Raw genomic sequence first — 15,591 nt, 5'->3', positions numbered from 1 at the left:
TTGGAAACAATGGGTAGGGAGGTTACAATCTAATAGGCTGAGAACATAGCTAAAAACAAGGAGTACGGCTGAGTGGATATTTGGGCAATTATAGTATGGGTTGATATAGGTCAAAGTAGGCTTAGCTCTAATAAATAAAATAGTTTTACAGAGATGGTTTAAATAGTAAAGGCTGTGGGAGAACATGATCAGGAGTTGTTGGAAATTCAATAAGTGGTAAACAGCACAAGAGAAGTCGTAAAGATGGAAGAGGTACCAGAAGCGAGACACAGGTCAGATCTAGCTGGGTACACACCATACGATGATGCAATGAAATGTAATGATACATCACGCACGCCATACACACTATAGTATCCAGTGTACAATGATATGATGTGTCATTACATGCTGCAGTACAGAAGATGGGATGATACGATCAACAAAAGATCAGACGTACACACTGTTTGTATACGATATGTTGTTCCGGTCTGTGTCATACGATACATCGTATAGTGTGCACCCAGCTCAAGAAGGTGAGATGGGAAACAATTTGTAGTCGAAGATTCAAGCTGTATTAAGGGGTATTAGTTTTCAGGAATTTATAGGTGTTGGTAATTTGAATTGCTTTCTGATAGTTCACAATAATGCAAATCCCTACACTGGCTCCTTGTCTATGTGCCCCACACCCAATATTAGAACATGTATAGATTATAAGCTTTCAAGCAGGGCCTTCCTACCTCTATGTCTGTCTGTCATTACCCAGTTTTGTTCTATTAATGTTTCCAATTCAACTGAATATGTTGCGCTATATAAGAAACTGTTAATTTGGTATAGAACACTGCTGTATTTTACAGGTTTATTTTATTGAGGATGCTACTGTTGAAGTGCTACAGGATTAGGGTAATTTTTGTGTATCTGATGCTAATGAGGATGTTGATGACGAATGTGTTGGACAAGAAGTAGTTAATAAAGTTCAGGAAGTGGTTGTTGTTTGTGTCGAAGTCATCCAGCCATCAGTGGCAGCAGTTCTTGCCCATAAGGCCATTGTCATGGCTGGTAAAGCCACCTCTTGTGCGGAATTATTTTTACCCAAATCCTGACATTTGTCAAGCCATCTGTACGGTTTGAGTAGTCAAAGTAGAGGTAGGGATGTTAACCATCTTGGGACCTCCTCCCTGTTATGCCATTTGCAGCGAATTCATTCATGCAAATTGTGGAAAATTTTAAAAATCCTGTAAAACAAACAGCAGTCCAGCATCAGCTACCAGAAGCATGGATATAGCAGAGCACATGTAATCTCCACCAACACAATTAATCTCCTCAATCAATAGGTAGTCCTCCTGCATCTAATTTGTGAAGGCATTTTGACTCCTCCCCATCCAGGATTCCCCAGAAGAATACTTGTGCGCTAGAGCTGCTGCTGGAGGTGAATCTCATCACAGAAGGAGACCAAGACGACTAGTAGTTTCAAACTATTGAATGTGAAACAATAATTTGCAATAGGAGGTATTAAAGCAGCCATCCAGTTGCAAAACAGATCACAGAAGCCATGACGGCTATGCTAGCATTAGAACTGAGTCAATTATTTATAACATCCTCCTACTAAATTGTCTGACTTGCAGACATGGGGGAAGGGGAGAAGACAGCTTGAGGAGGGTGATAAATATGATGGGCAACAGGGAAATTGGACAGATGGAGAGAAATGGATAGTGGGGGGGATGGTCAGAGGATAAAAACCGACAAAGCGAGTGGCAAACGGAGGGCAAGGATGACAGACAGATGGGTAAGAGGGAGACAGATGGGAAGGTGGTGAAAGACCAAGGAAGAAAAACCATCTACAACACGATGTACAATAGCTAGTGACACTGACTGTCCTCCATAAGAACTATATTTTGGACCAAACATTTTAAAGGTTACATTAATCCTTCGTTCCTTGTCCACAGCACAAAAATAAAATTAAAAAAGAATTAGGCAGGCCTCACAAACCATACATTTTGTATCAAAATAGTTTTAATTAGTTGCATTACAACAACATCTGCTCATTATTATAGCAATACAATGCATCTCCTTAAATATTCAATACAAGACAACAGGCAAAGATATCTTTTAGAAGTTTATTTATATACAAGATACAGATCCTATGAATACAAACCGTTTTAAAATAGAGCCACTAGATTTGTTACGTTATTTTTGAATAGGGGTTGATGAGCAGCTGTTTATTTAACCATACTGACAGTTTAGATTTCACTCCTAAAACAAAACAAAAAAATTACAACAGAAAACTAGTGTAATACAGAGAATCCGAGATCACAATTGTCCTGCATGTCAAACAAATTAGGACTATAAATAAATATGCATATTTAGTTAAAACAAATTGGAAAAAACCCCTCGAATAAATCGCCTTAATCTTCAGGTTTAACATACATTAAAAGAGAAAAACGCACATGATTTTTTGAGGGACTTAGTTGACATGAAAATGTTCTCATTTAGTTTTTTAGAATTATGAATTGTCTCAACTTACAGAGAAATGCTGTAAACAACTCAAAATATATGTTCCCGTATTGGAATGTTAAATAGGAATTATAGCCAGTAAATATCATCCAGGAAAGGAAAACACATATATCCAGAGTCTTTCTAGCAGTCCCAGTCCAATATTTCAGCATGTATCATCAAAGAAGAATATAAATATATAGTGCTTGAAACACAAACCTGCCTCCAGTGCAGTAAGTTTTTATTTTGCGACACTGGCAACTCATCTTGTCATCAGCATGTCCCATGCGTCGTACAAAAAAAAAGATCTAGAACTAATAAACAGATATTAAAAAAACTGCTAAATTGTGCTACTAGCATAAGTTCCACTAACTGACGCACAAGAAAGAACACACTGGAGTTGTATGTGTGTAATATATAGATTACATTTACACATACATACAGACCTTTTAGGATGATACGTGCAAAAACAGGTACAAACATGACTTACAAATCATTAGGATGTACCAATGATGACAACATGTAAAACATTTATAACAACATACATATTTAACAGAGTAGTTTTTGTCTTGCATTTGGGTGGTGCAGATTCCACGTTTTACAAAAGACTTTGGGCCTGATTTTACTAACGATTATCTGCATTGTCACCCTGAAATTTAAACAGACATTGATATTAAATGCATCGCACATCTGGTTTTACATTTAATATTGTCATTTTTAAATGTCGAGGTCACAGCCACTGCTTAGTGAATCTAGCCCATCATTTTTGTTTGCCAGCTGCTAAAGTAGTGCTACTGAAGAGTACCATATTGAACTACAAAATCTTAGAGAACAGCCAGCTGCTTTAGTCAGTTATTGCAGTAAAAAGCTTTCAACACTCAGATAAGATGGGTTGTTGAACGACTGAAGGTATGGTATTTCCGTTCAAATAAAGATGGAAGATTTACCAATGAAGGAGATGGGACATTCTGTAACAACAAAAGACAAGATTTACACACACACAAAAAAAAAAAAAAGCAAAATGGAAGTGAAAATGAGCCATAAATGCATATAAAAAAAAAAAAAACATTCATAGGGAAGAGTCTTGAAACAAACACCAATTGTGCACCTGGTGATTAGGAAAAAGCATCCTTCTTTCCAAGTTTTTATTTACACGAGTACACTTTATTTTTAACATGTTTCTTATTCGCCAAACTCTTATGGTCTAAGTAAGTACATGATTGACAAAAGAAATTCACAGTCATTTTGAAAGTAGTTAACACTGTGTTGCGAACAGGTCTGTTTGCAAACATCAGGACAAAACAAGAACTGTTAACGGCTAATAAAAATAAAATGCTGGAGGTTAGACCAAAGTAAATAGTCATTATAGTGGTTGTCACATAACAGTACATTATAGAGAATTTGAACGCAGTCACTGAGAACATGACACATAAAATAGCAATATTTTGACACCAACCAAGGGGAAATGCATTTTCTACTAGTAACATTATTATGTAACAGACTATTGCTATTGGCTTTAAATTAAAGTGCTTGGAAAGGAAGACAAAATGAAAGTGGTGTGCCAAAAAGTACTTTAAAAATCACCCAAAATGTGTAAATGTCATCACCTACTGCCAGACTAGGTGACCAATTGTGAAAGCAAAACACATTAAATTTAGGGAGCTCACAGAGGTATGTGGTTCAATGCAAGGGCTCCTCCATAGGTTTCTTGCTGCAGGAAGTGTCATTGCACTGTTCATTCTGTCCTATACATTCAGTTTTAACAATAGAGGGAATAGTATGTTTTTCGTCCAATTGGCCAGCGTAACATAATTGGGGGGTAGACTGACTAGCTTCTCCTTTTAAAGAACGATGCAAAGGACTGCTGGGACAACCCAGGTAAAGAACTGCCCGGGATCTGGGACTTTGAGAGTTCCCATCAAGGGAATTAGACCGTTGGACAGTAGTGTGTTTAGCTGGTCCATTTATGTTGAAGGTAGAGGAAGAACGGGTAATCTATAAACAGGAATGAATGATTTATTAAAGTGTGTGTGTGTAAAAGTTAAAAATTATTATAGTACAATTAAAAAAAAAAAAAAAAGTGTGTGGGGGGGGGGGGGCATCCTTCTACTATGCAGTTTATAGACGGCATCCTATTAGCCACGACAATTTGTAGCAGCTAATTGCCACCGCCTGGGCTATCCAATAACCCCCGATGCCAGCAGTTAATGGGTTGTTTGAAGCCAATCCCTAGTAAGCAAGTTATCTTTCGGTGATCACTGCCGCAAAAGTACATAGGTCCGCGGCTTTTCGCTGATCCTATGTATTTGGGACGAGAAACTAATTGGGCTTTTAACTCAATAAAAGCCCGTTTTTTTTGTGTCGCAAATTTACCACGGGTAATTGGATACCCCCATATGTCTAATATCTAGAAAGTTTTTGCTTGAATTTAAATGGCCAGATATTCCTTGTGAACAAAAACTGCACTTGTGAGCAAGTCACAACTAGCTTTGCACTAGTCAGTGATCGCAAAATTTTCGCTACAGCGCGTTTTTCAGAGCTACAGGCAGTGGGTTCTGCAGGACGCACTGTGAGTCACTGACCAGCAGCCAATAACAATTCTCAGCATCTCCTAGTCCAATTACTGCCTGAGCCCTGGCGACCCTCCGGCAGCCGCAGGCTGCTGCTGGTGATTGTGGGGCCCGCTACCTCTCTCCAGTGAGCCAGGTCTGTGACCCACGGTTGCATGTAATCGGCCCTTCTCGTGGCCTACCCTACGCTTTGGTGTGATCACCAGAAGCCCCTTGCTTGTGGAGACGAAGAGCCTGCTGGGCTTGGCCTCAGAATCCAGCTCCAAACCTACTCTCATAAGGCTCTTTACCCCATCTCTGTTAACCACCATGCGACTTTCCTGAATGCAGCAACGTTGTCTGTGGTGCCGGGCCCTTCCAGCAGCCTCCACTCCATCCCAGACTCCTTCAGCCAGCTCTCTGCACGCAGGAAGTTGGGGAGGTGGACAGGAAGGAGCTGGAGGTCTATACCTGGCTGCTGAGGGACAAGCTGTGGCTGCAGCTCAAGCTAGAAGCGGGCAACAGTTACCCGGCCAGGGGTGTCCAAATAGGAGGAAGGAGTTAACCACTGACCCAACTGCCAATTACCCTTACCCCCTGCCCCCAAGTACTGCCCCAGCTGCTAATCTGATCCCTTCCCTAGGCACTGCCCCAGTATTGCCTGTCCCTAACTTGTACCTAATATACTGCCCCAGCTGCTATCTACCCTTACCTCCTCCCTACCCACAGTACTGCCTGTCCCCAACTCCCTCCTTGCTCCCCCCAGTACTGTCCCAACTGCTATCTGCACTTACCCCCGTCCTACCCCAGCACTGCCTGCCCTTACCTCAATCTACCCCAACTTCTCCCTGCCTCTATACCCTGCTCTAACTCAACTGCTGTTTGCCCTTAAACTCCTCTAACCCAGATGCTACCTGCCCCCAGCACTGCACCAAGCTTCCATCTGCCCCTAGCACTGTCCCGATGCTGTCTGCCCTCATCCTCAATAATATGTGTTGGGGCCCAGATACAGGGGAGTAGGACACAATTTTTTAAAGGGGTCCCTGGGGCCCACAAATTTTTATCGCTCAGCGCAATCACTGGCATTCATTTTGTTTCACACTGTAGCAACACTTTAGACTAGACATTTTTAAAAACACAGCTTCCATGTTAGAATAGATTTGTATACAAGAATATAATGTAATATTATATATACACATATATACACAAAGCTCTCATGTCACAGTAGAAAATAAAAAGTTATTTTATGACAAGCGGATTACGGCAGTAGAGTTGAGGACTATTTTACACAGAATGTTAAGAATGAAATGCACTATACTCACTGCTAGAGAAGTGGTGCTTGGCATGCGACAGCTTGCAAATCCCTCTGTGCTTGGACCAGGACTCCGTCCTTCCGGAGTATTATGTACCATGAGAGCCCTCTGCAGGGCTCTCTTTGGTGTTTTGGAGAACGAAAATGCTCTTGTGACCTATAGAAAACACAAAAATGGTTTACAAAAAGGTAAAACCATGTATATCTACACACACTATTTACATCACACAAGCACATATACATACACTCTGCTACTATATTTAACTGTTTATTCAGTTGCAAAAACTTGACTTTTGAAGGTTAATAGATAAATTACTGTGTGCAAATGAAATGCAAGCCTTCATTTTGTTTTTCAGATTATAAAACTGGAGAAGAAATAGATAAACTTTTGAAAATAAAAGAAATAAAACAAAAAACACAATAGCATGTGCACTTACTTTCTTGGAAGTTTTCTTTATAGCCCTTGATGCTCTACTCAAAGTACTATCTACATCCCTTGTGTTCACCTCTAATGAATCAGGATCTGTAGTATAAATCAAATTTTCCTACCAAAAAAAACAAAAACCATGCACATAAATTAGTTCAAATGCTACTGGAAAAAGAACTAGAAGAAACACTTTTACAAGAGCTTATGCTGAAGATTAGAGAACAATAAGTGTAACAGATCATACTTAAACCTACACTGCCATCATGTGGGAACCCACAAAGCTGCAAGAGGAAATTTTACAAATCTACACAATAAAAAACAAAATAAAAAAATGAAAGCACTAAGATAAATGGCATAATCAACTACTGGACAAGTCAAAATATGTTGTTGAAATGTTATTTTAACATTTTTGAATGCATAACAATTTTAGTAAGGCTATACAAACTGTGGGCCAATGCAGTGTTGCAATCAAGTCAGTTTTCTGTATTGATCTTGCAAATTATAGCTGCACATACTTTGTAGCCGAGCACACGTGTGTGTGTGTGTGTGTGTGTGTGTGTGTGTGTGTGTGTGTGTGTTATATATGTTATATATATCTGGGAAATTTCATAACTGCAACAAATATAATTTATTGAACAAGGATATTCATTCCAAAACGGAGCATCAACAGATCTCACATCCAGACGATAATGTTTAGTAAAGGTATGGAGAGATGACCACCCTCTGGTCATTCATAAATTGTCTGCCCAGGAGGTCACCACTGCCCTTGTAGTTTGTAACATGACTTCAGGCAATATAAATCTGTTCCTCTTGTAAGCCTGCACAACGACATCTTAGATCTTTGTTTGGATGGAACATGTGCTTGGGGTTCTACAGGAAGGTGAAAAAATTGATCTGTTGTCCTGAATTCTTTTAATCTGGACCAATACACATAAATTACCTACCTTAGGCAGAAGAGTATTTTCCTAGTTTGCAGCACTACAGATGTCCCCTTGCTCGTCTAGCCTCAATACGCCATGCAGCGCGATATGCCTGGAGTATGTGAGCTGCCTGGTCCCATGATGCTAGAGCCGGACGTCTTTACATCTATATTTGCAGAAAATGCATCTAGGATGCACAAGGAGACTGGACTCAATAATTTGATATGCAACGCTTGTGTGCGATTGAGGGCCAAATTCAGTTAGCCACGAAATGTGCCGTCTGGTGAAAAGCGAATTGAATTTGCCTGTTTTGTCACAATGTTTTCTCCATGTGCGTTCCCGCTTTTCACCTTATTCAATTGCAAAACATGCGGATAGGCGAATATTCTCCAAAGCGAAAAGGACCTTTCTGGGGAGAAATCAGTCTGTACCCCATAAAAAACTTCAGTGACCCTGGGAATCAATATAGAATAGTAGCAGTACCCCTAATAAAAGGTATTTAAGTGAACTTATTTTTCTGCAATAGGCTGTTATATGCATATTTGCATAAGTGTGGAAAATGATCGAAAGCAATGATTTTTCGGAAAAATAAGTACAGAGGTTAAATTTGGGGTACATGAAAATGCATACTAGTATATTTTAAGGTCTCTAAAATTAAGATTTAAAAAAATCTCAAAAATACACCTGCTGCAGTCTTGTGCAATCCAAAAAATACCTGTCCCAACCATATAGCCCCCCAAAGTACCAGAACCCCCACTTTTTTTTACATTTTCCAACAATTTATTCATTTTTGCCCCCCCAAAAAAACAGTGTCTTTTTTGGGGGTGAATTGAGTTAATTTTTTTGCCCTATTAGTCATTAGGGGGTGCCCAAAAGGGTTTAGAACCAAGTCCCCACATTTGTACCCCAAAATATGGATATTGCACTTCTGTTCTCCTGCCTTTTGCTGGAGAAACTTTGCCTGTTTTTGCCTATGGAGTTTTTGTGTAGGCAAAAACCCCAGGGAACTGAATATAGAGATACTTTGAAAACAGGTGAAAAGCGCAAATCGAAGAAAACTTCTCTCCAAATGGTACTTTTCGCGGGTAATTGAATACGGCCCTCTGTAAACAGATCTTGGCAAGGAAAAAAGCTGTAGCCTCCGAATCGGCATGCGAAGTGCTATGATGCAGAGACTCAGTCGAACACAGATATACAAGTGTTGAATATAAAATTAATTAATCAGTCTCCTGGTGCGTCCTAGTTGCATCACAAAGGCGCCTGGCGCTAGCAGTGTCTCACGACACAAGGCATGCAGAGAGGGGCTTTGTCCACATGTAGTTCTGCCAACATACAAGCAGACATTATTGCTACCAGAAACACCTTAAGTGTAAGGCACTTGAGAGAAACACAAAAGGCACTACAGCAGTCTGTATGAAAGAGCTACAGGTCAAGATCCAAAAGGTCATCATTAAAGGCTTGATATGAGTACTAATGCCATTTATAGCTTCAGACGAGAGTAAAAAAAAAAAAAAAAAAAAAAAATGTAAGACCTTCAGAAGCCAATCTAGTGCCCAGAAAAGAAAAGAACACACTGAGGGCTCTATGGGGGGTCATTCAGACCCGCTCGCGAGCACAGGACGCTCGCAAGCGGGTCGATGTTGCCCCACTGCGCATGCGCACGACGGAGGGAGCTCCGTCGTGCACATGTGTGAGACCCGGATAGCGACGGGCTCTCCGTCGCTCCGGGTCTCGCACCAAAGGGCGTGCTGTTGATGTTGAGTGACAGCACGCCCCCTTTGGTGGGCGTGCCGAGGGCGTGGCTGCCAGACGGAGGCGTTCCCATGGGAACGCCTACCGTCTGAAGCCGGTCCCACTGACATCACTAGTGATGTCAGTGGGAGTGATTTTGGCTCTGATAGAGCCAAAATCACTCCAGGGCTTGCGGCAGCGAGACCCTACCGCAGGGTTTCTCCGTCACAAGCCCGATGGTCGCGATGGACTTGACCATCGCGACCATCATCATGGACGCTCGCATAAGCTGTGGGTGGTCACCCACAGCTATGCGAGCTTCCATAAGGCCGCTCCATATTTATGTAGGAGGGCCCTGATTCAGAGCGAGCGCTCTGGTCAGAGCGTCCGGCTCTGAATCAGGCCCTATGTACTAAGCCTTGGAAAGAGAAAGTAGATGGAGATAAAGTACCATTCAGTTCCTGTCATTTTACAGGAAGTCTTTGAAAAATGACAGATAGGAGCCGATTGGTTGGTAGTTTCTCTCTTCAAGGCTTAGTACATAGACACCTGAACTTTAATGGAAAAGAGAGCAAGACACCAGATAGCTGTAGGAAGTTCATCTCCTGGACTGTTCTGTCTGGGAACTTGTTGCAATTTCCTGTTACAAGAATGTCACCCAGATAAGACCATAATTTGAATTCTTTGATTCCAGAGAGTGGCCATAAGAACTACTAGCACTTCATAAAAGTTATTTGGGAAGTGGAAAGTCTGAATGGTAGCCCAACTCAAAAATTGACGACTGAGGATATGAAGCTGCAATAGAAATGTGAAGATCCACATCTATTGCAGTAATTAAGTATCTTATCTACTGCATTGAAAATGGACTGTAACAGAATTAATTGAGCAGCCTCAGATTGAGAACTTTTCAGAAGTATTGTCTATCTGGAGAACCTTGGTATAGTAGACTGTTACCCCTCTTAAGTGTTACAGGAGCAACAACTTCTTCCAAAAGGAATATCTAAAATGTTCTTTAACTCCTGAATTTAAACAAAAGAGCGGACTGAACTGATGATTCCAGAATAATATTTGAATAGAGAACTTGTACGTTTTAATTGATGTAGTGAACCTGTTGATCTTGAGTGGTGAGCATCGATTTTCAGCATACTTCAAAATTGTACCACCCAAAGGTTTAAACAATTGAGAGCCTTGGCTTGCCCATTGCTTTTCTTGCTCGATTCCTGTAGGGACCTCAAGGCTGTTTAAAATATGGCTTTACTAGTTGATAGCATCAAGCTTCCCTGGAATGCTTGCAAGGGAAATATGAAGGTAAACTTCTAGATCTCCTATCCTGTAGAAAATGATGTGATGTATCTCTAGAAACAAACAGAGAATCTCCAAGAAATAGGAGTGTGGTTAAACAACTTTCACTGTGGGTCTGTAAGACCAGTCACAGCCACAGTGCTGTCCTGGCAAAATACAGTATAGGTGTGTACACACTAGACGATATGCTCCCTGAGCGATATCGTCTAGTGTGTCCCCGGCAGGCTGTGCTCAATGTCGTTTATGACATTGAGCACAGCCGCTGAACGATATCATTAACGATATCGTTCAGCGCCGGGCTCTCTCCCCCATTCCCTGACATGCAGCAACCTGACGAGATCGTCAGGTTGGCCTGCATGTCAGCCCGATGAACGATGATGACGAACGACCCGCGGGAACGCGCGTCGTCATCGTTCATCTTTTTGGGCTTAAAAATGGACGATAAAGTGGACGACTGAACGATAACGATATCGTTCAGTCGTCCACTTTATCGCCCAGTGTGTACGCACCTTATGTGAAGGATATCTGTCACTAAGGAGGACTTCATACACAATGGCTGAAGAGACCCAGACCACATAGAAGTGTAGACATAGATTATACATATTAGTCAGGTCAACCTCTAGTGCTCCCTGGGGCCACTTTATTGATTATAAAAAGCCACATGAAGAATCCTGGTGACTACCATACTATACAGAAAGCAATTCTAGTGAAGGCTAGTCCATCTGGTCTGATCCCATAGAAGAGCACAAATTGCTGAATAAGTTAATGCTGGCTATGTTAGAAAAAAAAAAAAGGGTCAGAAGTGTCGCAGACAGTGCATGCCAGCTTGCCGTGTATGGAGCGGCTTAGCCCCTGACTGGTCAGAGTGCCCATGCTGACCTCTGTAAACCGCCGAAAGCACCTACAATGGGCACATGAGTGTCAGAACTGGACCATAGAGCAATCAAAGGTGCTGGTCTGATTAATCAGGTTTTGTTTTTTTTAATATCATGTGGAGGGCTGGGTGCGTCATTTACTTGGGGAAGAAATGGCACTAGGATGCCCTATGGGAAGAAAGCAAGCTGACAGAGGCAATGTGATGCTCTGGGCAAGACAGAGTCATGGATGCCCTACATCGCACCTTACAGGACTTAAGGATCTGCCGCCAACGTCTTGGCGGCAGATACCACAGGACACCAGAGGTCTTGTGGAGTCCATGCCTCAACAGGTCAGAGCAGTTTTGGTGGCGCAAAGGGGACCTACACAATATTAAGTAGGTAGTTTTAATGTTATGGATGATCAGTGTATGTCACCAACCAGGAAATAAATAAATTTGTTCAGGAGGCCAATACATGTCCTCTTTTTGCCGAGGGATGTAATCCACCCAAAGGCCTCACATATCCATCAGCTAAACTTTTATTACAAACTATACAAACAAACATGATTAGGAATTTTGCTTGTTTTCTTCCCTGCAGCAGGCTATGAAAGCGTAGTGACAACAGCATTTTGTAACTTAACTATTCAAAATAAAACAACAAAGAATGAGGCTAGCCTTGGAAGCGTACATAGTGGGTTTTTAAGGACAAGCTCAGACTACATACTGTAGAAATCCTCCTTAGAGCTGGAGTTTTTTGAATCTTCAGGGAAAGTTTGGTGAGAGATTCCTCCCAATCACCTTTTAAAATATCAGACAATCATTGTATCAATAATATAAGCCAAGGTCAGTTCCAGAGACACCAATATGGTACTGCTTGACATTGGCGGCCAAGTAAGAAAGGATGGACAAGGGATACAGACTAAGCAAATTCATCAATGGCTAGGGAAATATATCAAGACAAGCAAAATTGGACAGCAATGCAGGATGCCACTAAAAACATTAGCTAGCAGTCAGGTTAAGGAATCAAGCAGCACCCAGAAAGAAAATGCCTGTACTACCAGGGAAGCTAGGAGAGGAGTCTCCACAGCAGCTGCTTGCCAAACCACAGTACCACAATGGAGACTGGGTAGTGGCTGTTAGGTTCCTGAAACATTGTAACCTCTCTCCTATTAGATATCTTACTGAACTCATCTGCTCCTAACTCACAGCAAGGTACACGACCCCTACATCCACCTACTGTGGTAGACCAGAATACAGCTGTAACAGTCTATACTACAGTCTCCCACAGTTCAAGTGTGTAAAATCCCTGGCAACACAGATATCACTAAATCTTAACATCCTAAGAGCAGGAATGGAAGCCCTGAGTAGCAGGGGTGCCCAGGAGTAGCTTTGAAGCTTGCTAACATCGGTTGAGACGCATTGGCAGAGAGAACTTGAGTTGGGACGAAACAAACACAGTCCAAGGCATATATGGTCAAGAAAAACAACTGCGTGCCACAGTAAGCCTAGAGCACAACTATGCAGAGTCTCACTAAGGAAACATTACTTAAAACTATCACTAGTTTCTCAGGAGAAATAAATCTCAATACAATTAGCCATTTATTCTGTAGTTACCTGGTAGCACCTTAAAAAAAACACACACACACACACACACACACACACACACATATATATATATATAGTAGTAGGGGAAAAAAAAAAAGAAAAGAAAAAACTTACAGCATCTGCTTTACATATGGTATTGGCAATGTGTCGGCATAACATCTTTAGCCAATCCACTTTTAAGGGCTCCTCAGTCGTCAGCTGGAAACTAAATAACTGGTTTGTCTGTTCTGTTGGAGGTCGTACAACCAATGCAAATGCATTATGGCAGTCTGCAAAAAAAAATATATTACTCCTGGTCAACATACCCATATTTAAGAAGGTTACTCAAGAATACAGTGGTTTTAGACACTATAATTTATGTCAACCAATTTACATATTACAGGATATATGGCTTAGGTACAATCCAAATTGGTGGCACACGCAATATGTGTGTTCATTGCTAGAAGTGCACTGAAGCATGAACACTTCCACTACTGTCTGTAAATGAATATTTTCAGATTTAGGACGTAGTCATGGTTCACTATGTCATTAGCCACAAATGTTGTTTGCATTGGATCCTGCTGTTAATAGAGTACAGATATTCTAAAAGCAGATGGGCATACCAAACTACCCTGCTGTGCCCAAAGAAACAGGTTTTACTACTTAAACATACATAATAGCAAGCAACAAAGCTTCCCAATGACAATATAAACATAAAAGATTTTCAACTATCACATTAAATGTTTTTTATTTTCAAAATGTAATATCTTTTGTTATCTAAATGTTTAACTCAAAGTAGCCACCTTTTGCAGATATAACCGCCAAACACACTTGTGGCATTCTTGCTACAATGTAAATCAAAATTGTTTGCGATGTACTTCCCAACACTAGCAGAAGTTTCCATAAATTTATTGCACTTGTAGGTTGCTTTGCTTTTATCCTTCTGTCCAGTTCATCGCAAACCAGCTTGATGAGGTTTAAGTCTGGAGACCGTGCTGGCCATTCCAGGATATGAGGCCTACTGTTCTTGTTCTTTTCCTTAAAGATAGCTAAAGACCTAGTCTGGAGGTACGTTGGGAGGTGTTTTCCTCTCGCACCTCCAGAGCAAGTCTGCTTTTTTTCTAAAATCGTTAGTTGTAGGAAATATCAGCGTGACATGCTCTGAGTTCCCTCCGTGGCATCACACGTCAGAGGTAATTTCCTCCAAGTGGACTCGGCAGTACTGCAGCTAGGTGAGCTACCAAAATGAAGACCGCAAGCTACCGGTAGCACTAGACGATGTGTGTACTCAGCCGAAGCACGATGCAATGGACATATCAAGCCGTCATTTAACACTGCACGATCTGAAAGACTGTACAATTATTCACCAGCCGCCTCCACAAGCATGAGGTCGTACATGAAACTGACAGATTGAGCAGCATCTAGGCTCTGTAGAGGTGATTAACTACCCCACGGGAGCGCACTTGGTTGCTCATAGTGGGTACACACAGGCCGATGAGGAGGATATGTCAGCCCGATCTGCCGAATCGGGCGACATATCGTCTAGTGTGTACCCAGCTTGATTCTCAAGAGCTTAAACATTGTTGCAATCAGCAACCATGATTGTTTAGTTTTAAAGTTTTTTTCTCCAGTTCTGCTCGGATATCTATTACAGTTTATGTTCATATACAGTATTATTGCTACAGTTCATGTTACACGATACATAGCGCTCGTATCTTTTTACACTGTTTATATAGTTTTATTTGAGCTGCTTTTTAAACACAGTGCAGGTTTTGCATACCATTAGAATCTTTCTTCTGTTTGCCATCGATCTATACCAGGCATGTCAAACACGCGACCCAAACAAACATTTTATGTGAGTCGACAGTGTGGGCCCAAATACATACAGTCAGGTGCATAAATATTGGGACATTGACAGAATTTTCATATTTTGGCCTCTATTCACCACCACAATGGTTTTGCAGTTAAAGCACATCTTGTTTGTTTCATTTCAGACTTTCAGATTTAATTTGAGGGTAATTACATCCAAATGAGGTGAACGGTGTAGGAATTACAACGGTTTCTATATGTGACTCCCACTTTTTAAGGGGCCAAAAGTAATGGGACAAACTAAACAATCCTAAATCTAACTTTCACTTTTTAATACTTTGTTGCAAATCCTTTGCAGGCAATTACAGCCTGAAGTCTGGAACGCATAGACATCACCAGATGCTGGGTTTCATCTCTGGTGATGCTCTGCCAGGCCTCTACTACAAATGTCTTCAGTTCCTGCTTGTTCTTGGGGCATTTTCCCTTCAGTTTTGTCTTCATCAAGTGAAATGCATGCTCTATCGGATTCAGGTCAGAGGATTGACTTGGTCATTGCATAACATTCCACTTTTTAGCCTTAAAAAAACTTTTTGGTTGCTTTTGCAGTATGCTTCGGGTCATTGTCCATCTGC

General features: G+C 41.2%; 1 protein-coding gene across 2 annotated transcripts in view; it reads right to left on the bottom strand.

Moving 5' to 3' along the window:
* Positions 1–2,023: 2,023 nt before the first annotated feature.
* Positions 2,024–15,591, bottom strand: part of ECT2 (epithelial cell transforming 2) — a 137,369-nt gene continuing 123,801 nt past the window's right edge. Inside the window, exons 23-27 of one of the 2 annotated variants that reach the window (XM_088452408.1) lie at positions 13,286–13,440; positions 6,768–6,875; positions 6,341–6,487; positions 4,137–4,464; positions 3,352–3,437 (exon numbers count right to left, since the gene is read on the bottom strand). In XM_088452408.1, the coding sequence (XP_088308534.1) occupies positions 4,150–4,464; positions 6,341–6,487; positions 6,768–6,875; positions 13,286–13,440 (725 nt within the window). In that variant the 3' untranslated portion in view covers positions 3,352–3,437; positions 4,137–4,149. Of the gene's footprint in view, positions 3,438–4,136; positions 4,465–6,340; positions 6,488–6,767; positions 6,876–13,285; positions 13,441–15,591 lie in introns of both variants that reach the window. The other variant, XM_088452410.1, reaches the window with a different exon arrangement.

The sequence above is a fragment of the Taudactylus pleione genome, unplaced genomic scaffold (genome assembly GCF_031769625.1).
Source record: "Taudactylus pleione unplaced genomic scaffold, aTauple2 ptg000037l, whole genome shotgun sequence".
Classification (NCBI taxonomy): Eukaryota; Metazoa; Chordata; class Amphibia; order Anura; family Myobatrachidae; genus Taudactylus; species Taudactylus pleione.
This window is presented reverse-complemented; position numbering and strand designations above follow the sequence as displayed.